The sequence below is a fragment of the Oncorhynchus keta genome, chromosome 15, assembly GCF_023373465.1.
Source record: "Oncorhynchus keta strain PuntledgeMale-10-30-2019 chromosome 15, Oket_V2, whole genome shotgun sequence".
Lineage (NCBI taxonomy): Eukaryota > Metazoa > Chordata > Actinopteri > Salmoniformes > Salmonidae > Oncorhynchus > Oncorhynchus keta.
The window spans coordinates 1,805,914-1,831,240 of record NC_068435.1 but is presented as its reverse complement, the minus strand read 5'-3'; the positions used below and the strand labels follow the sequence as shown (position 1 = coordinate 1,831,240).

General features: G+C 44.4%; 1 protein-coding gene across 1 annotated transcript in view; it reads left to right on the top strand.

Annotated features, from left to right (window-relative positions):
- Positions 1 to 1,608: 1,608 nt before the first annotated feature.
- LOC118382822 (collagen alpha-2(VI) chain-like) overlaps positions 1,609 to 25,327 on the top strand; it is a 62,855-nt gene continuing 39,136 nt past the window's right edge. The window contains 8 exon segments of the mRNA XM_052462752.1: positions 1,609 to 1,765; positions 9,248 to 9,345; positions 11,801 to 11,901; positions 12,561 to 12,704; positions 15,462 to 15,824; positions 16,151 to 16,171; positions 20,313 to 20,378; positions 24,315 to 24,413. Of these exon segments, the coding sequence (XP_052318712.1) occupies positions 9,261 to 9,345; positions 11,801 to 11,901; positions 12,561 to 12,704; positions 15,462 to 15,824; positions 16,151 to 16,171; positions 20,313 to 20,378; positions 24,315 to 24,413 (879 nt within the window). The 5' untranslated portion in view covers positions 1,609 to 1,765; positions 9,248 to 9,260.

The following is a 25,327-nucleotide window of genomic DNA, read 5'->3' as shown; positions in this document are numbered from 1 at the left end:
TGTGTCTGTGTCTGTGTCTGTGTCTGTGTGTGTCTGTGTGTGTCTGTGTCTGTTGACTGTGTCTGATTAAACAGACCCTCCTGTGTCTGTGTCTGTGTCCACATACCTCTGCACCACATGTAATCTGTGTCTGTGTCTGTGTCTGTGTCTGGGCCTGTGTCACACCTCAGCACCACCTATAAACACACATCACACACTCAGGTCATTACAGTGTTGTTTAGTGTGTGTGTGTGTGTGTGTGTGTGTGTGTGTGTGTGTGTGTGTGTGTGTGTGTGTGTGTGTGTGTGTGTGTGTGTGTGTGTGTGTGTGTGTGTGTGTGTGTGTGTGTGTGTGTGTGTGTGTGTGTGTGTGTTCTATAGAGCTCTAAAATGTGCGTAGTTTAATCCCAGTCCATTTCCCTGTGAATCCGTCCATGTGTGTTCTATTTACAACCACATGACATTAAACAAGACTTAAAGGCACTGATGCCCCCGCCCACCCGCCCTGTGTCTGGCCTGTGTCTGTGCCTGTGTCTGTGGCTGTGGCTGTGTCTGGGCCTGTGTCTGTGTCTGGGCCTGTGTCTGGGCCTGTGTCTGTGTCTGTGTCTGTGTCTGGGCCTGTGTCTGTGTCTGGGCCTGTGTCTGTGGCCTGTGTCTGTGTCTGTGTCTGTGTCTGTGTCTGTGTCTGTGTCTGTGTCTGTGTCTGCCTGTGTCTGTGTCTGTGTCTGTGTCTGGGCCTGTGTCTGTGTCTGTGCCTCTGTGTCTGTGTCTGGGCCTGTGTCTGTGTCTGTGTCTGTGTCTGTGCCTGTGTGTGGCTGTGGCTGTGTCTGTGTCTGGGCTGTGTCTGTGTCCTGTCTGTGTCTGGGTGTCTGTGTCTGGGCCTGTGTCTGTGTCTGTGTCTGTGCCTGTGTCTGTGTCTGTGTCTGTGTCTGGGCCTGTGTCTGTGTCTGTGTCTGTGTCTGGGGCTGTGTCTGTGTCTGGGCCTGTGTCTGTGTCTGGGCCTGTGTCTGGGCCTGTGTCTGTGTCTGTGTCTGTGTCTGTGTCTGGGCCTGTGTCTGTGTCTGTGTCTGTGTCTGGGCCTGTGTCTGTGTCTGTGTCTGTGTCTGTGTGTGTGTCTGTGTCTGTGTCTGTGTCTGTGTCTGGGCCTGTGTCTGTGGCTGTGTCTGGGCCTGTGTCTGTGTCTGGGCCTGTGTCTGGGCCTGTGTCTGGGCCTGTGTCTGTGTCTGTGTCTGTGTCTGTGTCTGTGCCTGTGTCTGTGGCTGTGTCTGTGTCTGTGTCTGTGTCTGTGTCTGTGTCTGTGTCTGTGTCTGTGGCTGAGCTAAACCCACTCCCCAGGCATCGGCTATAAGCACTCATATGGTCAATTCAGATCCTGCTGAACTCTCTCTTAAACCCTGCTGCGGGGCGCAATTTAAACGAGTCATATCACTGAATGCTGAAAGGATATTAACAGGCGTACTGGCACACGCCAACACCAGTGCACGCTCACACGCATAAGCGTGCCAACACACGAGCACGAATGTTCAGACAGACACACACACACCTCCTGTGGACCCAGGGCGCCTCCTCGTGGATGCATACAGGAGAACAGAAGGAGGGATCAAAACAGCTCGAGCTCACCGAGAGAGAAACGGGAGAGCAAGCCGTCTCTTCTCCTTTGGGAAGCCCGAACCTCGCGCACATCCAGAACGTTATTTGATTCCTCTCCTTTTCCTCCTGTCTTTCTCCCCACGAGATGAGAGACTGATTCGGCGAGGGTTCCACGCGCTGTTACGAATAAGTTTTGGGTGAGTTTATAAAGTTTAACTGCATATCTCTGCCGTTAGTTCGCCCATCTCTCTCTCTAACTGCTGCTATCTCTGCCGTTAGTTCGCCCGTCTCTCTCTCTAACTGCTGCTATCTCTGCCGTCAGTTCGCCCGTCTCTCTCTCTAACTGCTGCTATCTCTGCCGGTAGTTTGCCCATCTCTCTCTCTAACTGCTGCTATCTCTGCCGTTAGTTCGCCCATCTCTCTCTCTCTAACTGCTGCTATCTCTGCCGTTAGTTCGCCCATCTCTCTCTCTAACTGCTGCTATCTCTGCCGTTAGTTCGCCCGTCTCTCTCTCTAACTGCTGCTATCTCTGCCGTTAGTTCGCCCATCTCTCTCTCTCTCTAACTGCTGCTATCTCTGCCGTCTAGTTTCTCCCATCTCTCTAACTGCTGCTATCTCTGCCGTTAGTTCGCCCATCTCTCTCTCTAACTGCTGCTATCTCTGCCGTTAGTTCGCCCATCTCTCTCTCTAACTGCTGCTATCTCTGCCGTTCGCCCATCTCTCTCTCTAACTGCTGCTATCTCTGCCGTTAGTTCGCCCATCTCTCTCTCTAACTGCTGCTATCTCTGCCGTTAGTTCGCCCATCTCTCTCTCTCTAACTGCTGCTATCTCTGCCGTTAGTTCGCCCATCTCTCTCTCTAACTGCTGCTATCTCTGCCGTTAGTTCGCCCATCTCTCTCTCTAACTGCTGCTATCTCTGCCGTTAGTTCGCCCATCTCTCTCTCTAACTGCTGCTATCTCTGCCGTTCGCCCATCTCTCTCTCTAACTGCTGCTATCTCTGCCGTTAGTTCGCCCGTCTCTCTCTCTAACTGCTGCTATCTCTGCCGTTAGTTCGCCCATCTCTCTCTCTAACTGCTGCTATCTCTGCCGTTAGTTCGCCCGTCTCTCTCTCTAACTGCTGCTATCTCTGCCGTTAGTTCGCCCATCTCTCTCTCTAACTGCTGCTATCTCTGCCGTTAGTTCGCCCGTTTCTCTCTCTAACTGCTGCTATCTCTGCCGTCAGTTCGCCCGTCTGCCTCTCTCTCAATTCAATTCAAGGGGCTTTATTGGCATGTTAAACATGTGTTAACATTGCCAAAGCAAGTGAGGTAGATATTATACAAAAGTGAAATAAACAATAAAACAAATAATCAATCTCTCTCTCTCTCCGTTATCTTTAATATCCGACTCAAATATGCATTAGGGTCTATCACATTTTAAAGCCTTGTAAATGTGTGTGTGAAGTATTTGAATATATGCACGCGCATCGTCTCCACTCTCATTTGGTGACCAGTCAATTAGCAAAAACTATTTTTGGCCACCGCTAATATTTCGGTTTTAGACAGAGTTGTGAAAATCAACTTTAGTTCAGATGGACAGTGTTCTGTGCTGACTGGGTGTGTTCCTGTTCAGATGGTTAGTGTTCTGTGCTGACTGGGTGTGTTCCTGTTCAGATGGACGTTCCTGTTCAGATGGACGTTCCTGTTCAGATGGACGTTCCTGTTCAGATGGACGTTCCTGTTCAGATGGACAGTGTTCTGTCCTGTGACTGGGTGTGTTCCTGTTCAGATGGTCAGTGTTCTGTGCTGACTGGGTGCGTTCCTGTTCAGATGGTTAGTGTTCTGTGCTGACTGGGTGTGTTCCTGTTCAGATGGACAGTGTTCTGTCCTGACTGGGTGCGTTCCTGTTCAGATGGTTAGTGTTCTGTGCTGACTGGGTGCGTTCCTGTTCAGATGGACAGTGTTCTGTGCTGACTGGGTGTGTTCCTGTTCAGATGGACAGTGTTCTGTGCTGACTGGGTGCGTTCCTGTTCAGATGGTCAGTGTTCTGTCCTGACTGGGTGTGTTCCTGTTCAGATGGACAGTGTTCTGTGCTGACTGGGTGTGTTCCTGTTCAGATGGACAGTGTTCTGTGCTGACTGGGTGTGTTCCTGTTCAGATGGACAGTGTTCTGTGCTGACTGGGTGTGTTCCTGTTCAGATGGACAGTGTTCTGTGCTGACTGGGTGTGTTCCTGTTCAGATGGACAGTGTTCTGTGCTGACTGGGTGTGTTCCTGTTCAGATGGACGTTCCTGTTCAGATGGACAGTGTTCTGTGCTGACTGGGTGCGTTCCTGTTCAGATGGACAGTGTTCTGTGCTGACTGGGTGTGTTCCTGTTCAGATGGACAGTGTTCTGTGCTGACTGGGTGTGTTCCTGTTCAGATGGACAGTGTTCTGTGCTGACTGGGTGTGTTCCTGTTCAGATGGACAGTGTTCTGTGCTGACTGGGTGTGTTCCTGTTCAGATGGACAGTGTTCTGTGCTGACTGGGTGTGTTCCTGTTCAGATGGACAGTGTTCTGTGCTGACTGGGTGTGTTCCTGTTCAGATGGACAGTGTTCTGTGCTGACTGGGTGATGTTCCTGTTCAGATGGACAGTGTTCTGTGCTGACTGGGTGTGTTCCTGTTCAGATGGTCAGTGTTCTGTGCTGACTGGGTGCGTTCCTGTTCAGATGGACAGTGTTCTGTGCTGACTGGGTGTGTTCCTGTTCAGATGGACAGTGTTCTGTGCTGACTGGGTGTGTTCCTGTTCAGATGGACAGTGTTCTGTGCTGACTGGGTGCGTTCCTGTTCAGATGGACAGTGTTCTGTGCTGACTGGGTGTGTTCCTGTTCAGATGGACAGTGTTCTGTGCTGACTGGGTGTGTTCCTGTTCAGATGGACAGTGTTCTGTGCTGACTGGGTGTGTTCCTGTTCAGATGGACAGTGTTCTGTGCTGACTGGGTGTGTTCCTGTTCAGATGGACAGTGTTCTGTGCTGACTGGGTGTGTTCCTGTTCAGATGGACAGTGTTCTGTGCTGACTGGGTGTGTTCCTGTTCAGATGGACAGTGTTCTGTGCTGACTGGGTGTGTTCCTGTTCAGATGGACAGTGTTCTGTGCTGACTGGGTGTGTTCCTGTTCAGATGGACGTTCCTGTTCAGATGGACAGTGTTCTGTGCTGACTGGGTGTGTTCCTGTTCAGATGGACAGTGTTCTGTGCTGACTGGGTGTGTTCCTGTTCAGATGGACAGTGTTCTGTGCTGACTGGGTGTGTTCCTGTTCAGATGGACAGTGTTCTGTGCTGACTGGGTGTGTTCCTGTTCAGATGGACAGTGTTCTGTGCTGACTGGGTGTGTTCCTGTTCAGATGGACAGTGTTCTGTGCTGACTGGGTGTGTTCCTGTTCAGATGGACGTTCCTGTTCAGATGGACAGTGTTCTGTGCTGACTGGGTGTGTTCCTGTTCAGATGGACGTTCCTGTTCAGATGGTCAGTGTTCTGTGCTGACTGGGTGTGTTCCTGTTCAGATGGACAGTGTTCTGTGCTGACTGGGTGCGTTCCTGTTCAGATGGACGTTCCTGTTCAGATGGACAGTGTTCTGTGCTGACTGGGTGTGTTCCTGTTCAGATGGACAGTGTTCTGTGCTGACTGGGTGTGTTCCTGTTCAGATGGTCAGTGTTCTGTGCTGACTGGGTGTGTTCCTGTTCAGATGGACAGTGCTGTTCAGATGGTCAGTGTTCTGTGCTGACTGGGTGCGTTCCTGTTCAGATGGATAGTGTTCTGTGCTGACTGGGTGTGTTCCTGTTCAGATGGTCAGTGTTCTGTGCTGACTGGGTGCGTTCCTGTTCAGATGGACAGTGTTCTGTGCTGACTGGGTGCGTTCCTGTTCAGATGGACAGTGTTCTGTGCTGACTGGGTGCGTTCCTGTTCAGATGGACAGTGTTCTGTGCTGACTGGGTGTGTTCCTGTTCAGATGGACAGTGTTCTGTGCTGACTGGGTGTGTTCCTGTTCAGATGGTCAGTGTTCTGTGCTGACTGGGTGTGTTCCTGTTCAGATGGTTAGTGTTCTGTGCTGACTGGGTGTGTTCCTGTTCAGATGGACAGTGTTCTGTGCTGACTGGGTGTGTTCCTGTTCAGATGGACAGTGTTCTGTGCTGACTGGGTGTGTTCCTGTTCAGATGGACAGTGTTCTGTGCTGACTGGGTGTGTTCCTGTTCAGATGGACAGTGTTCTGTGCTGACTGGGTGTGTTCCTGTTCAGATGGACAGTGTTCTGTGCTGACTGGGTGCGTTCCTGTTCAGATGGTTAGTGTTCTGTGCTGACTGGGTGTGTTCCTGTTCAGATGGTCAGTGTTCTGTGCTGACTGGGTGTGTTCCTGTTCAGATGGACAGTGTTCTGTGCTGACTGGGTGTGTTCCTGTTCAGATGGTTAGTGTTCTGTGCTGACTGGGTGTGTTCCTGTTCAGATGGACGTTCCTGTTCAGATGGTCAGTGTTCTGTGCTGACTGGGTGTGTTCCTGTTCAGATGGACAGTGTTCTGTGCTGACTGGGTGTGTTCCTGTTCAGATGGTCAGTGTTCTGTGCTGACTGGGTGTGTTCCTGTTCAGATGGACGTTCCTGTTCAGATGGACAGTGTTCTGTGCTGACTGGGTGCGTTCCTGTTCAGATGGACAGTGTTCTGTGCTGACTGGGTGTGTTCCTGTTCAGATGGACGTTCCTGTTCAGATGGACAGTGTTCTGTGCTGACTGGGTGCGTTCCTGTTCAGATGGACAGTGTTCTGTGCTGACTGGGTGTGTTCCTGTTCAGATGGACAGTGTTCTGTGCTGACTGGGTGTGTTCCTGTTCAGATGGTCAGTGTTCTGTGCTGACTGGGTGTGTTCCTGTTCAGATGGACAGTGTTCTGTGCTGACTGGGTGTGTTCCTGTTCAGATGGTCAGTGTTCTGTGCTGACTGGGTGTGTTCCTGTTCAGATGGACGTTCCTGTTCAGATGGACAGTGTTCTGTGCTGACTGGGTGTGTTCCTGTTCAGATGGACAGTGTTCTGTGCTGACTGGGTGTGTTCCTGTTCAGATGGACGTTCCTGTTCAGATGGTTAGTGTTCTGTGCTGACTGGGTGTGTTCCTGTTCAGATGGACAGTGTTCTGTGCTGACTGGGTGTGTTCCTGTTCAGATGGACAGTGTTCTGTGCTGACTGGGTGTGTTCCTGTTCAGATGGACAGTGTTCTGTGCTGACTGGGTGTGTTCCTGTTCAGATGGACATTCCTGTTCAGATGGTTAGTGTTCTGTGCTGACTGGGTGTGTTCCTGTTCAGATGGACAGTGTTCTGTGCTGACTGGGTGCGTTCCTGTTCAGATGGACAGTGTTCTGTGCTGACTGGGTGCGTTCCTGTTCAGATGGACAGTGTTCTGTGCTGACTGGGTGTGTTCCTGTTCAGATGGACAGTGTTCTGTGCTGACTGGGTGTGTTCCTGTTCAGATGGACGTTCCTGTTCAGATGGACAGTGTTCTGTGCTGACTGGGTGCGTTCCTGTTCAGATGGACAGTGTTCTGTGCTGACTGGGTGTGTTCCTGTTCAGATGGACAGTGTTCTGTGCTGACTGGGTGTGTTCCTGTTCAGATGGTCAGTGTTCTGTGCTGACTGGGTGTGTTCCTGTTCAGATGGTCAGTGTTCTGTGCTGACTGGGTGTGTTCCTGTTCAGATGGTTAGTGTTCTGTGCTGACTGGGTGTGTTCCTGTTCAGATGGACAGTGTTCTGTGCTGACTGGGTGTGTTCCTGTTCAGATGGACAGTGTTCTGTGCTGACTGGGTGTGTTCCTGTTCAGATGGACAGTGTTCTGTGCTGACTGGGTGTGTTCCTGTTCAGATGGACAGTGTTCTGTGCTGACTGGGTGTGTTCCTGTTCAGATGGTTAGTGTTCTGTGCTGACTGGGTGTGTTCCTGTTCAGATGGACAGTGTTCTGTGCTGACTGGGTGTGTTCCTGTTCAGATGGTCAGTGTTCTGTGCTGACTGGGTGTGTTCCTGTTCAGATGGACAGTGTTCTGTGCTGACTGGGTGCGTTCCTGTTCAGATGGTCAGTGTTCTGTGCTGACTGGGTGCGTTCCTGTTCAGATGGACAGTGTTCTGTGCTGACTGGGTGTGTTCCTGTTCAGATGGTCAGTGTTCTGTGCTGACTGGGTGCGTTCCTGTTCAGATGGACAGTGTTCTGTGCTGACTGGGTGTGTTCCTGTTCAGATGGACAGTGTTCTGTGCTGACTGGGTGTGTTCCTGTTCAGATGGACGTTCCTGTTCAGATGGTCAGTGTTCTGTGCTGACTGGGTGCGTTCCTGTTCAGATGGTCAGTGTTCTGTGCTGACTGGGTGTGTTCCTGTTCAGATGGACAGTGTTCTGTGCTGACTGGAATAGTGTTTTTTTTTTTTCATTTTGTCGGTCATAGTTGAAGTGTACATATGATGAAAATTACAGGCCTCTCGCATCTTTTTAAGAGGGAGAACTTGCACAATTGGTGGCTGACTAAATACTTTTTTGCCCCACTATAACTCTATAACTGTCAATCTGCACAATGGTCCATCTGTATAACTGCCCGTCTGTATAACTGTCCAGGCATCTGTATAAATGTCCATCTGCATAAATCTCCATCTGTATAGCTGTCCATCCCTTTAACTGTCCACACATCTGCCTAACTGTCCATCTGCATTACTGTCCATCTGTATAATTGTCCAGGAATCTGCACAACTGCCCATCTGTATAACTATATAACTGTCCATCTGTATAACTATATAACTGTCCATCTGTATAACTATATAACTGTCCATCTGTATAACTATATAACTGTACATCTGTATAACTATCCAGGAATCTGTATAACTGTCCAGGAATCTGTATAACTGTCCAGGAATCTGTATAACTATCCAGGAATCTGTATAACTATCCAGGAATCTGTATAACTGTCCATCTGCATAACTATATAGCTGTCCATCTGTATAAATGTCCATCTGTATAACTATATAACTGTCCATCTGTATAACTGTACATCTGCATAACTGTCCAGGAATCTGTATAACTGTCCAGGAATCTGTATAACTATCCAGGAATCTGTATAACTATCCATCTGTATAAATGTCCATCTGTATAACTGTCCATCTGTATAAATGTCCATCTGCATAAATGTCCATCTGCATAACTGTCCATCTGTATAACTGTCCATCTGCATAACTGTCCATCTGTATAAATGTCCATCTGCATAACCGTCCATCTGTATAACTGTCCATCTGTATAACTGTCCAGAAATATGTATAACTGTCCATCTGTATAACTGTCCATCTGTATAAATGTCAAGAAATATGTATAACTGTCCATCTCCATAAATGTCCATCTGTATAACTATATAACTCAACATCTGTATAACTGTCCATCTGTATAAATGTCCAGAAATATATATATCTGTCCATCTCCATAAATGTCCATCTGTATAACTATATAACTCAACATCCGTATAACTGTCCAGGCATCTGCATAACTGTCAATCTGTATATATTATAACTGTCCATCTGTATAACTATCCATCTGTATAACTGTTCAGGAATCTGTACGAACCCAGGTGAGAGTCATTCTCTGCAAATGTGATGTCATTTGTGGATTTAAGGTTTTAAAGTGTGTGTGTGTGTGTTTGTGTTTGTCATGTCAGGTAGGAAGAGAGGATGATGATGATGAGGTCAGAGTTCATCGTGCTGTGTTTGCTGTTTGGAGCTGCAGCACACGTCCAGGCCTTCCCAGAATGCAACAGTGAGTTCCCTTCCTACCATGCACAGCTCTAGTTCTGACATCATACTGACATCATACTCCAGTCTGCATTTGCATCCCAAATGGCACCCTATTCCCAACATGGTGTCATATTATTGACCAGAGCTCTATTTGGCCAGAGCTCTATTTGACCAGAGCTCTATTTGACCAGAGCTCTATTTGGCCAGAGCTCTATTTGACCAGAGCCCTTTTTGACCAGAGCCCTATTTGACCAGAGCCCTATTTGACCAGAGCTCTATTTGACCAGAGCCCTATTTGACCAGAGCTCTATTTGACCAGAGCTCCTATTTGGCCAGAGCCCTTTTTGACCAGAGCTCTATTTGACCAGAGCTCTATTTGGCCAGAGCTCTATTTGACCAGAGCTCTATTTGACCAGAGCTCTATTTGGCCAGAGCTCTATTTGACCAGAGTCCTTTTGACCAGAGCCCTTTTGACCAGAGCTCTATTTGACCAGAGCTCTATTTGACCAGAGCCCTATTTGACCAGAGCTCTATTTGACCAGAGCTCCTATTTGGCCAGAGCCCTTTTTGACCAGAACTCTATTTGACCAGAGCTCTATTTGACCAGAGCTCTTTTTGACCAGAACTCTATTTGACCAGAGCTCTATTTGACCAGAGCTCTATTTGGCCAGAGCTCTTTTGACCAGAACTCTATTTGACCAGAGCCCTTTTTGACCAGAGCTCTATTTGACCAGAGCCCTTTGTGACCAGAACTCTATTTGACCAGAACTCTATTTGACCAGAGCTCTATTTGACCAGAGCTCCTATTTGGCCAGAGCTCTATTTGACCAGAGCTCTATTTGACCAGAGCTCTTTTTGACCAGAGCTCTATTTGACCAGAGCTCTTTTGACCAGAGCTCTATTTGACCAGAGCCCTATTTGACCAGAGCTCTTTTGACCAGAGCTCCTATTTGACCAGAGCTCTTTTGACCAGAGCTCTATTTGACCAGAGCTCTATTTGACCAGAGCTCTATTTGACCAGAGCTCTATTTGACCAGAGCTCTATTTGACCAGAGCTCTATTTGACCAGAGCTCTTTTGACCAGAGCTCTATTTGACCAGAGCTCTATTTGACCAGAGCCCTATTTGACCAGAGCCCTATTTGACCAGAGCCCTTTTTGACCAGAGCTCTATTTGACCAGAGCTCTATTTGACCAGAGCTCTATTTGACCAGAGCTCTATTTGACCAGAGCTCTATTTGACCAGAGCTCTATTTGACCAGAGCTCTATTTGGCCAGAGCTCTATTTGACCAGAGCTCTATTTGACCAGAGCCCTTTGTGACCAGAACTCTATTTGACCAGAACTCTATTTGACCAGAGCTCTATTTGACCAGAGCTCTATTTGACCAGAGCTCTATTTGACCAGAGCCCTTTGTGACCAGAACTCTATTTGACCAGAGCTCTATTTGACCAGAGCTCCTATTTGGCCAGAGCTCTATTTGACCAGAGCTCTATTTGACCAGAGCTCTATTTGACCAGAGCTCTATTTGACCAGAGCTCTATTTGACCAGAGCTCTATTTGACCAGAGCTCTATTTGACCAGAGCTCTATTTGACCAGAGCTCCTATTTGACCAGAGCCCTTTGTGACCAGAACTCTATTTGACCAGAACTCTATTTGACCAGAGCTCTATTTGACCAGAGCTCTATTTGACCAGAGCTCTATTTGACCAGAGCTCTATTTGACCAGAGCTCTATTTGACCAGAGCTCTATTTGACCAGAGCTCTATTTGACCAGAGCTCTATTTGACCAGAGCTCTATTTGACCAGAACTCTATTTGACCAGAGCTCTATTTGACCAGAGCTCTTTGTAAAATGTGTTTTTAATTTCTCAGACTTTGATGTTCTGTAGTTTGGATGTCCAGTAGTGCTCTGTTTACACTTGACAAGAACTAATACTTTGACTTGGGCTATTTTGAGATTTCATTGGATGTTTGTTTGTGTTTACATGTACATGCGTGTGTATGTTATCATATGTCCTAACGTGTGTGGGTGTTATCATGTGCCCTAACGTGTGTGTGTGTTGTCATGTGCCCTAACGTGTGTGTGTGTTGTCATGTGCCCTAACGTGTGTGTGTGTTATCATGTGCCCTAACGTGTGTGGGTGTTGTCATGTGCCCTAACGTGTGTGTGTGTTATCATGTGCCCTAACGTGTGTGTGTGTTATCATGTGCCCTAACGTGTGTGTGTGTTATCATGTGCCCTAACGTGTGTGTGTGTTATCATGTGCCCTAACGTGTGTGTGTGTTGTCATGTGCCCTAACGTGTGTGGGTGTTGTCATGTGCCCTAACGTGTGTGTGTGTTGTCATGTGCCCTAACGTGTGTGTTATCATGTGCCCTAACGTGTGTGTGTGTTATCATGTGCCCTAACGTGTGTGTGTGTTATCATGTGCCCTAACGTGTGTGTTATCATGTGCCCTAACGTGTGTGTGTCCTGCAGAGAAACATGAGTGTCCTATAGATGTGTACTTTACGATCGACACGTCTGAGACCATCGCCCTGCAAGAACCTCCCCCTGGATCACTGGTGGAGAGCATTAAGGTTCCTACTACTACAACTATATTATAATGTCCCCCTCCCCTGGATCACTGGTGGAGAGCATTAAGGTTCCTACTACTACAACTATATTATAATGTCCCCCTCCCCTGGATCACTGGTGGAGAGCATTAAGGTTCCTACTACTACAACTATATTATAATGTCCCCCTCCCCTGGATCACTGGTGGAGAGCATTAAGGTTCCTACTACTACAACTATATTATAATGTCCCCCTCCCCTGGATCACTGGTGGAGAGCATTAAGGTTCCTACTACTACAACTATATTATAATGTCCCCCTTCCCCCTGGATCACTGGTGGAGAGCATTAAGGTTCCTACTACTACAACTATATTATAATGTCCCCCTCCCCCTGGATCACTAGTGGAGAGCATCATCGTTCCTGAATTGATTGATTGATTTCACCTTTTACTGCAACACTATAATTACAATATTAGTATGTTACATTTAAATATATTTTATTATTAACTTAACCTTTTTAGCACTTATTTATAAACTCGTATTTTATAAACTCTTATTTTATAAACTCTTGTTTTATAAACTCTTGATAGATAGATAGATAGATAGATAGATAGATAGATAGATAGATAGATAGATAGATAGATAGATGTCTAACCCCTTCCTCCTCCTTGATGTGTGTGCAGATGTTTACAGAGCGTTTTGCAGAGCGTCTGGAGGATGCTGACTATAAAGGTCTGGTCCAGATCAGATGGCAGTTAGGAGGACTACACTTCTCCCAGAGACAACAGGTCTTTAGCCGCATACAGGCCAAGGACGCCTTCATCCAGGTGGGTCTAACATCTATTCACCCTGCATGGAGCACAACATTAAAGACAGTTTCATACAGGTTGAACCTACATGGAGCACAACATTAAAGACAGTTTCATACAGGTTGAACCTACATGGAGCACAACATTAAAGACAGTTTCATATTCATGTTGTTGTTGTTTCAGGGGTATACAGTATCTGTTGTTGTTGTTCAGGGGTATACAGTATCTGTTGTTGTTGTTCAGGGGTATACAGTATCTGTTGTTGTTGTTCAGGGGTATACAGTATCTGTTGTTGTTGTTTCAGGGGTATACAGTATCTGTTGTTGTTGTTCTAGGGGTATACAGTATCTGTTGTTGTTGTTCAGGGGTATACAGTATCTGTTGTTGTTGTTTTACAGTATCTGGTTGTTGTTCATACAGTATCTGTTGTTGTTGTTTCAGTATCTGGGTATACAGTATCTGTTGTTGTTGTTTATACAGTATCTGTTGTTGTATATACAGTATCTGTTGTTGTTGTTCAGGGGTATACAGTATCTGTTGTTGTTGTTCAGGGTTGTTGTTCATACAGTATCTGTTGTTGTTGTTCAGGGGTATACAGTATCTGTTGTTGTTGTTCAGGGGTATACAGTATCTGTTGTTGTTGTTCAGGGGTATACAGTATCTGTTGTTGTTGTTCAGGGGTATACAGTATCTGTTGTTGTTGTTCAGGGGTATACAGTATCTGTTGTTGTTGTTCAGGGGTATACAGTATCTGTTGTTGTTGTTTAGGGGGTATCTGTTGTTGTTGTTCAGGGGTATACAGTATCTGTTGTTGTTGTTCAGGGGTATACAGTATCTGTTGTTGTTGTTCAGGGGTATACAGTATCTGTTGTTGTTGTTCAGGGGTATACAGTATCTGTTGTTGTTGTTCAGGGGTATACAGTATCTGTTGTTGTTGTTCAGGGGTATACAGTATCTGTTGTTGTTGTTCAGGGGTATACAGTATCTGTTGTTGTTGTTTTAGTTACAGTATCTGTTGTTGTTGTTTCAGGGTATACAGTATCTGTTGTTGTTGTTCAGGGGTATACAGTATCTGTTGTTGTTGTTCAGGGGTATACAGTATCTGTTGTTGTTGTTTTTAGGGGTATACAGTATCTGGGTTGTTGTTTCAGGGTATACAGTATCTGTTGTTGTTGTTCAGGGGTATACAGTATCTGTTGTTGTTGTTTTAGGGGTATACAGTATCTGTTGTTGTTGTTTTAGGGGTATACAGTATCTGTTGTTGTTGTTCAGGGGTATACAGTATCTGTTGTTGTTGTTTCAGTATCTGTTGTTGTTGTTCAGGGGTATACAGTATCTGTTGTTGTTGTTCTAGGGGTATACAGTATCTGTTGTTGTTGTTTCAGGGGTATACAGTATCTGTTGTTGTTGTTCAGGGGTATACAGTATCTGTTGTTGTTGTTTCAGGGGTATACAGTATCTGTTGTTGTTCAGGGGTATACAGTATCTGTTGTTGTTGTTCAGGGGTATACAGTATCTGTTGTTGTTGTTCAGGGGTATACAGTATCTGTTGTTGTTGTTTTAGGGGTATACAGTATCTGTTGTTGTTGTTTCAGGGGTATACAGTATCTGTTGTTGTTGTTTCAGGGGTATACAGTATCTGTTGTTGTTGTTCAGGGGTATACAGTATCTGTTGTTGTTGTTCAGGGGTATACAGTATCTGTTGTTGTTGTTACAGTATCTGTTGTTGTTTTCATACAGTATCTGTTGTTGTTGTTCAGGGGTATACAGTATCTGTTGTTGTTGTTCAGGGGTATACAGTATCTGTTGTTGTTGTTCAGGGGTATCTGTTGTTGTTGTTCAGGGGTATACAGTATCTGTTGTTGTTGTTCAGGGGTATACAGTATCTGTTGTTGTTGTTCAGGGGTATACAGTATCTGTTGTTGTTGTTCAGGGGTATACAGTATCTGTTGTTGTTGTTCAGGGGTATACAGTATCTGTTGTTGTTGTTTCAGGGGTATACAGTATCTGTTGTTGTTGTTCAGGGGTATACAGTATCTGTTGTTGTTGTTCAGGGGTATACAGTATCTGTTGTTGTTGTTATACAGGGGTATACAGTATCTGTTGTTGTTGTTCAGGGGTATCTGTTGTTGTTTAGGGGTATACAGTATCTGTTGTTGTTGTTTCAGGGGTATACAGTATCTGTTGTTGTTGTTCAGGGGTATACAGTATCTGTTTGTTGTTCAGTTCTGTTGTTGTTTAGGGGTATACAGTATCTGTTGTTGTTGTTCAGGGGTATACAGTATCTGTTGTTGTTGTTCAGGGGTATACAGTATCTGTTGTTGTTGTTCAGGGGTATACAGTATCTGTTTGTTGTTCAGGGGTATACAGTATCTGTTGTTGTTGTTTTAGGGTATACAGTATCTGTTGTTGTTGTTCAGGGGTATACAGTATCTGTTGTTGTTGTTTCAGGGGTATACAGTATCTGTTGTTGTTGTTCAGGGGTATACAGTATCTGTTGTTGTTGTTTCAGGGGTATAGGTTGTTGTTGTTCATATACAGTATCTGTTGTTGTTGTTTCAGGGGTATACAGTATCTGTTGTTGTTGTTCAGGGTATACAGTATCTGTTGTTGTTGTTCAGGGGTATACAGTATCTGTTGTTGTTGTTTCAGGGGTATACAGTATCTGTTGTTGTTGTTTCAGGGGTATACAGTATCTGTTGTTGTTGTTTCAGGGGTATACAGTATCTGTTGTTGTTGTTCAGGGGTATACAGTATCTGTTGTTGTTGTTTCAGGGGGTGAGGGGTATACGGTATCTAGGTAAGGGAACCTACATCGACTGCGCCCTCGCCAACATGACACAGGAAATGACACGCTCGCCTTCGGACCCCAGGGCACTGCGATTCGCTGTCATCATCACCGACGGTCACGTGACAGGAAACCCGTGCGGCGGGGTGAAGGTGACGGCGGAAAGAGCGCGCGACGAGGGCATCAGGATGTTTGTGGTCGCGGCCACGAAGAACGTGGACGAGACGGGTCTGAGGGAGATCGCTAACTCTCCGGCCAACGTCTACAGAAAAGACTTCCTGGCTGTCGACCTCAGTGGCAACAGGCCTGTTATACAGCTGGACACTATAGACCGCATCATCAAGACCATGGTAACACACACACACACACACACACACACACACACACACACACTCACACACACACACACACACACTAACATACTGTTATATAGCTGGACACTATAGACCGCATCATCAAGACCATGGTAACACACACACACACACACACACACACACACACACACACACACACACACACACACACACACACACACACACACACACACACACACTATCAAGACCATGGTAACACACACACACACACACACACACACACACACACACACACACACACACACTGTGATGATGACGTACTATAGTTTAATATTTAAACTCTTTATTTTGTCTTTTTCCAGACCCATCTGGCCTATCAGGAGGTGAGACTGAGGACAACAATATCACTGTTACCATACAATCAACATACTGTTGTAGCATACCTGTAGACATATCACTGTATATACACACAATATATCCAAAGTATGTGGACACCAATTCAAATGAGTGGATTCGGCTATTTCAGCTACACTCGTTGCTGACAGGTGTATACAATTAAGTACACAGCCATGCAATCTCCATAGACAAACATTGGCAGTTGAATGGGCTTTACTGAAGAGCTCAGGGACTTTTAACGTGGTACCGTCATAGGATGCCACCTTTCCAACAAGTCAGTTGGTCAAATGTCTGCCCTGCTAGAGCTGCCCCGGTCAACTGTAAGTGCTGTTTATTGTGAAGTGGAAACGTCTAGGAGCAACAACGGCTCAGCCGCGAAGTGGTAGGCCACACAAGCTCACAGAACGGGACCACCGAGTGCTGAAGCATGTCAAAAATTGTCTGTCCTCGGTTGCATCACTCACTACCGACTCCCAACCTGCCTTCTGAAAGAACTGTTTGGTTTTCATGTCCGAGCAGCCGCACACAAGCCCCAGATCATCATGCCCAACGCCAAGTATCGGCTGGAGTGGTGTGAAGCTCGGACTCTGGAATCACGCTTTACAATCTGGCGGTCCGACTGACAAAACTGGGTTTTGGCAGATGCCAGGAGAACGCTACCTGCCCCAATGCATAGTTCCAACTGTAAAGTTTGGTGGAGGAGGAATAATGGTCTGGGGCTGTTTTTAATGGTTCGGGCCCCTTAGTTCCAGTGAAGGGAAATCTTAACACTACAGTATACAATGACGTTCTAGATGATTCTGTGCTTCCAACTTTGTGGCAACAGTTTGGGGAAGGCCCTTTCCTGTTTCAGAATGATTATGCCCACATGCACAAAGTGAGGTCCATACAAGAAATGGTTTGTCGAGATCGGTGTGGAAGAACTTGACTGGCCTGCACAGAGCCCTGACTCAACCCCATCGAATACCTTTGGGATGAATTGGAACGCCAACTGCGAGCCAGGAGGCCTAATCCCCCAATATCAGTACCCGACCTCACTAATGTTCTGGTAGCTGAATGGAAGCAAGTCCCCGCAGCAATGTTCCAACATCTAGTGGAAAACCTTCCCAGAAGAGTGGAGGCTGTTATAGCAGCAATGTTGCAACATCTAGTGGAAAGCCTTCCCAGAAGAGTGGAGACTGTTATAGCAGCAATGTTCCAACATCTAGTGGAAAACCTTCCCAGAAGAGTGGAGGCTATTATAGCAGCAATGTTGCAACATCTAGTGGAAAGCCTTCCCAGAAGAGTGGAGACTGTTATAGCAGCAATGTTCCAACATCTAGTGGAAAGCCTTCCCAGAAGAGTGGAGGCTATTATAGCAGCAATGTTGCAACATCTAGTGGAAAGCCTTCCCAGAAGAGTGGAGACTGTTATAGCAGCAATGTTCCAACATCTAGTGGAAAGCCTTCCCAGAAGAGTGGAGGCTGTTATAGCAGCAATGTTCCAACATCTAGTGGAAAGCCTTCCCAGAAGAGTGGAGGCTGTTATAGCAGCAATGTTCCAACATCTAGTGGAAAGCCTTCCCAGAAGAGTGGAGGCTGTTATAGCAGCAATGTTCCAACATCTAGTGGAAAGCCTTCCCAGAAGAGTGGAGGCTGTTATAGCAACAAAGGAGGGACCAACTCCATATTAATGCCCATGATTTTGGAATGAGAAGTTTGATGAGCAGGTGGCCATATACTTTTGATCATGTAGTGTATATATATATATATACATTAGAGGTTTGATTATTTATTGATTGATTGAATGATACTAGATATCTCTGTATATCCCTGTCTGATTGATTGATTGATACGAGATATCTCTGTTTCTCCCTGATTGATTGATACTAGATGTCTCTGTTTCTCCCTGATTGATTGATACTAGATGTCTCTGTCTCTCCCTGATTGATTGATACTAGATGTCTCTGTTTCTCCCTGATTGATTGATACTAGATGTCTCTGTTTCTCCCTGATTGATTGATACTAGATGTCTCTGTCTCTCCCTGATTGATTGATACTAGATGTCTCTGTTTCTCCCTGATTGATTGATACTAGATGTCTCTGTCTCTCCCTGATTGATTGATACTAGATGTCTCTGTCTCTCCCTGATTGATTGATACTAGATGTCTCTGTTTCTCCCTGATTGATTGATACTAGATGTCTCTGTCTCTCCCTGATTGATTGATACTAGATGTCTCTGTTTCTCCCTGATTGATTGATACTAGATGTCTCTGTTTCTCCCTGATTGATTGATACTAGATGTCTCTGTTTCTCCCTGATTGATTGATACTAGATGTCTCTGTCTCTCCCTGATTGATTGATACTAGATGTCTCTGTTTCTCCCTGATTGATTGATACTAGATGTCTCTGTCTCTCCCTGATTGATTGATACTAGATGTCTCTGTTTCTCCCTGATTGATTGATACTAGATGTCTCTGTCTCTCCCTGATTGATTGATACTAGATGTCTCTGTCTCTCCCTGATTGATTGATACTAGATGTCTCTGTTTCTCCCTGATTGATTGATACTAGATGTCTCTGTCTCTCCCTGATTGATTGATACTAGATGTCTCTGTCTCTCCCTGATTGATTGATACTAGATGTCTCTGTTTCTCCCTGATTGATTGATACTAGATGTCTCTGTCTCTCCCTGATTGATTGATACTAGATGTCTCTGTTTCTCCCTGATTGATTGATACTAGATGTCTCTGTCTCTCCCTGATTGATTGATACTAGATGTCTCTGTCTCTCCCTGATTGATTGATTGATACTAGATGTCTCTGTTTCTCCCTGATTGATTGATTGATACTAGATGTCTCTGTCTCTCCCTGATTGATTGATACTAGATATCTCTGTTTCTCCCTGTCTGATTGATTGATTGATACTAGATGTCTCTGTTTCTCCCTGATTGATTGATTCTAGATATCTCTGTTTCTCCCTGTCTGATTGATTGATTGATACTAGATGTCTCTGTTTCTCCCTGATTGATTGATACTAGATGTCTCTGTTTCTCCCTGATTGATTGATACTAGATGTCTCTGTTTCTCCCTGATTGATTGATACTAGATGTCTCTGTTTCTCCCTGATTGATTGATTGATACTAGATATCTCTGTTTCTCCCTGAGTGATTGATTGATACTAGATGTCTCTGTTTCTCCCTGATTGATTGATTGATACTAGATATCTCTGTTTCTCCCTGTCTGATTGATTGATTGATACTAGATGTCTCTGTTTCTCCCTGATTGATTGATACTAGATGTCTCTGTCTCTCCCTGATTGATTGATTGATACTAGATGTCTCTGTTTCTCCCTGATTGATTGATACTAGATGTCTCTGTCTCTCCCTGATTGATTGATACTAGATATCTCTGTTTCTCCCTGAGTGATTGATTGATACTAGATGTCTCTGTCTCTCCCTGATTGATTGATTGATACTAGATGTCTCTGTTTCTCCCTGATTGATTGATACTAGATGTCTCTGTTTCTCCCTGATTGATTGATACTAGATGTCTCTGTTTCTCCCTGATTGATTGATACTAGATGTCTCTGTTTCTCCCTGATTGATTGATACTAGATGTCTCTGTCTCTCCCTGATTGATTGATACTAGATATCTCTGTTTCTCCCTGTCTGATTGATTGATTGATACTAGATGTCTCTGTTTCTCCCTGTCTGATTGATTGATACTAGATATCTCTGTTTCTCCCTGATTGATTGATACTAGATGTCTCTGTTTCTCCCTGATGATTGATTGATACTAGATGTCTCTGTCTCTCCCTGTCTGATTGATTGATTGATACTAGATGTCTCTGTTTCTCCCTGATTGATTGATACTAGATGTCTCTGTTTCTCCCTGATTGATTGATACTAGATGTCTCTGTTTCTCCCTGATTGATTGATACTAGATGTCTCTGTTTCTCCCTGATTGATTGATACTAGATGTCTCTGTTTCTCCCTGATTGATTGATACTAGATGTCTCTGTTTCTCCCTGATTGATTGAGTGATTGATTGATACTAGATGTCTCTGTCTCTCCCTGATTGATTGATACTAGATGTCTCTGTCTCTCCCTGATTGATTGATACTAGATGTCTCTGTTTCTCCCATGTTAGTGCTACAAGGTGAAGTGTCTAGAGACAGAAGGACCTCCTGGTCCCAAAGGACACAGAGGACAGAAGGTACACACACACACACACACACACACACAGACAGACAGACAGACAGACAGACAGTCAGTTCTCCTCCTCTCTGGTTTCTCCCGTTAAAGGGCCATCCACACCAAGACGATAATGATAAACTACACATGAATATACATAACCCTGAGGTCTATTAATAACAGACCATCCCCTCTGTCACCCCTGCAGGTCTGATTGATACTACAGATGTCCTACTGCACCCTGTAGGTATTAATAATGTTAATTGATTGATACAGACCATCCTACTGCTCCCTGTCCTAGATTATTAATAATGTGGGATCACAGACCATCCTACTGCACCCTGTAGGACCATCTATTGAATTGAACAGACCATCCTACTGCACCCTGTAGGTTGATTAACAGACCATCCTACTGCACCCTGTAGGTCTATTAATAATGTGGGATCAGGTTGATTAATAACAGACCATCCTACTGCACCCTGTAGGTCTATTAATAACAGACCATCCTACTCTCCCTGTAGGTTATTAATAACAGACCATCCTACTGCACCCTGTTCTCCTAATTGATTGATACTAGATGTCTCTATTTAACAGACCATCCTACTGCACCCTTAGGTCTATTGATACTAGACCATCCTACTGTTTCACCCTGATTAATAACAGACCATCCTGTTTCACCCTGTATTATTATAACAGACCATCCTACTGCTCCCTGAGGTCTGATTAATAACAGATGTCCTACTGCACCCTGATTGATTATTATAACAGACCATCCTACTGTCCTGTTCCAGACCATCCTACTGCACCCTGTAGGTTGATTAATAATGTGGGATCAGACCATCCTCTGCACCCTGTATCTGATTGATAACAGACCATCCTCTGCACCCTGATCTGATTGATACTAGACCCTGTCTCTGTTTCCATCCTACTGAGGTTGATTAATAACAGACCATCCTACTGCACCCTGTAGGTCTGATTGATAACAGACCATCTACTGCACCCTGATTGATTCCTAATAGGTCTAGACCATCCTACTGCACCCTGTAGGTCTGGACCATCCTATTACCCTGTGAGAGGTCTATTGATACTGCACCCTGTAGGTCTATTAATAACAGACCATCCTACTGCACCCTGTAGGTCTATTAATAACAGACCATCCTACTGTTTCCCTGATTATTGATAACTAGACCATCCTACTGCACCTCTGTAGGTCTGATTAATAACTAGACCATCCTACTGCACCCTGATTGATTGATTAATAATGTCTCTGTTTCAGACCATCCTACTGCATTGGTCTATTAATAACAGACCATCCTACTGCACCCTGTAGGTCTGATGACCATCCTACTGCACCCTGTAGGTCTATTAATAACAGACCATGCACCCTGTAGGTCTGATTAATAACAGACCATCCTACTGCACCCTGTAGGTCTATTAATAACAGACCATGCACCCTGTAGGTCTATCCTACACCCTGTACTAGATAACAGACCATCCTACTGCACCCTGTAGGTCTATTAATAACAGACCATCCTACTGCACCCTGTAGGTCTATTAATAACAGACCATCCTACTGCACCCTGTAGGTCTATTAATAACAGACCATCCTACAGCTCCCTGATCTGATTGAACAGACCATCCTACTGCACCCTGTAGGTCTATTAATAACAGACCATCCTACTGATGTCTCTGGTTTTAATAACAGACCATCCTACTGCACCCTGTATTTAATAACAGACCATCCTACTGCACCCTGTAGGTCTATATCCTACTGCACCCTGTAGGTCTGATTAATAACAGACCATCCTACAGCACCCTCCTACTGTTTCTCCCCATCCTACTGCACCCTGCAGGTCTATTGATTGACCATCCTACTGCACCCTGTTTATCCCTGATTGATTGACAGATTGATCCTACTGCACCCTGTTTCTCCTACTGCACCCTGATTGATTGAATAACAGACCATCCTACTGCACCCTGTAGGTCTATTAATAACAGACCATCCTACTGCACCCTGTATCTATTAATAACAGACCATCCTACTGCACCCTGTAGGTCTGATTAATAACAGACCATCCTACTGCCCCTGTAGGTCTGATTGATACAGACCATCCTACTCACCTGTAGATTGATTAATACTAGACCATCCTGTTTGCACCCTGTAGGTCTGATTAATAACAGACCATCCTACTGTTTATTAATAACAGACCATCCTATGCACCCTGATTAATAATAGACCATCCTACTGCACCCTGAGGTCTGATTAATAACAGACCATCCTACTGCACCCTGTAGGTCTTTCCATCCTACTGCACCCTGCAGGTCTATCCTGACTTGATTAATAACAGATGTTTCCCTGTCTGATCTATTAATAACAGACCATCCTACTGCACCCTGCAGGTCTATTAATAACCTGTCCTACTGATTGATCTATTAATAATGTGGATCACAGACCATCCTACTGACCCTCAGACCATCCTACTGCACCCTGTAGGTCTATTAATAACAGACCATCCTACTGCACCCTGATTGGTCTATTAATAACAGACTGTCCTACTGCACCCTGCTCTATTAATTGATGTGGGATCACAGACCATCCTACTGCACCCTGTTCTATCAGACCATCCTACTGCACCCTGTAGGTCTATTAATAACAGACCATCCTCTCTGTTTCCATCCCTGTGTGGTCTATTGATTGATTGACCATCCTACTGACCCTGTCTCTGTTTCTCCAGACCATCCTACTGCATTGAGGTCTATTAATAACAGACCATCCTACTGCACCCTGTAGGTCTATTAATAACAGACCATCCTACTGCACCCTGTAGGTCTATTTCCATCCTACTGCACCCTGTAGGTCTGATTGATTAATAACAGACCATCCTACTGCACCCTGAGGTCTATTGATACAGACCATCCTACTGCACCCTGATCTGATTAATAACAGACCATCCTACTGCTCTCCCTGATTGATTGATTGATACAGACCATCCTACTGTAGGTCTCCCTGAGGTCTATTAATAATGTGGGATCAACCATCCCCTGTAGGTCTGACCACCCTGCATTAATAACCCATCCTACTGCACCCTGTAGGTCTATTAATAACAGACCATCCTACTGCACCCTGTAGGTCTATTAATAACAGACCATCCTACTGCACCCTGCAGATGTGTAGGTCTATTAATAACAGACCATCCTACTGCACCCTTGTAGGTCTTGACCATCCTACTGCACCCTGTAGGTCTATTAATAACAGACCATCCTACTGCACCCTGTAGGTCTATTAATCTGACCATCCTAGACCCTGTAGGTCTATTAATAACAGACCATCCTACAGCACCCTGTAGGTCTATTAATAACAGACCATCCTACTGCACCCTGTAGGTCTATTAATAACAGACCATCCTACTGCACCCTGTAGGTCTATTAATAACAGACCATCCTACTGCACCCTGTGGTCTATTAATAACAGACCATCCTACTGCACCCTGTAGGTCTATTGATAAAGACCATCCTACTGCACCCTGAGGTATACATTAATAACAGACCATCCTACTGCACCCTGTAGGTCTATTAATAACAGACCATCCTACTGCACCCTGTAGGTCTATTAATAACAGACCATCCTACTGCACCCTGTAGGTCTATTAATAACAGACCATCCTACTGCACCCTGTAGGTCTATTAATTAGTTTTTAGACAAGAGCATTATTCTATCTGGGCTACAACACAGTGCATTGGGGAATGTATTATTGCTATCAAGTGACTACGCTATTGATTAGGGCTGTAAACTGCAGTGATGTAGGCTAATTTAAATAACCGCCTAAACATCCTGTTTCGAATGCATGTTAATGCCAACATAACTTCCCTAGGCCTGATACGCAACCATTTGGATCTGTTTTCGACAGTTTACGAGGTCCAGAAAGGAAGCACGCCACTAATATCTTGTGTGTTACAGGGGATCAAAGGAGACAATGGTAACTCCGGTCTGAAAGGGGAGAGGGGAAGACAGGGCGACCCCGGCATCGAGGGTCCCATTGGTCAACCAGGAGTCAAGGTAAGGCTTCATGCTCCTCCCATTCACACACACTACCAGTAATGATGTATGCTAAAGATGCAAATGTGACTAATAATACCAGTAATAATGTGTTTATATATAGTGACTAGTAATACCAGTAATAATGTATTTATATATAGTGACTAGTAATAATGTATTTATATGTAGTGACTAGTAATAATGTATTTATATGTAGTGACTAGTAATAATGTATATATATATAGTGACTAGTAATAATGTATTTATATATAGTGACTAGTAATAATGTATTTATATATAGTGACTAGTAATAATGTATTTATATATAGTGACTAGTAATAATGTATTTATATATAGTGACTAGTAATACCAGTAAAAATGTATTTATATATAGTGACTAGTAATAATGTATTTATATATAGTGACTAGTAGTACCAGTAATACTGTATTTATATATAGTGACTAGTAATACCAGTTATAATGTATTTATATGTAGTGACTAGTAATACCAGTAATAATGTATTTATATGTAGTGACTAGTAATACCAGTAATAATGTATTTATATATAGTGACTAGTAATACCAGTAATAATGTATTTATATATAGTGACTAGTAATACCAGTAATAATGTATTTATATATAGTGACTAGTAATACCAGTAATAATGTATTTATATGTAGTGACTAGTAATACCAGTAATAATGTATTTATATGTAGTGACTAGTAATAATGTATTTATATATAGTGACTAGTAATACCAGTAATAATGTATTTATATATAGTGACTAGTAATAATGTATTTATATATAGTGACTAGTAATACCAGTAATAATGTATTTATATGTAGTGACTAGTAATAATGTATTTATATGTAGTGACTAGTAATAATGTATTTATATGTAGTGACTAGTAATACCAGTAATAATGTATTTAT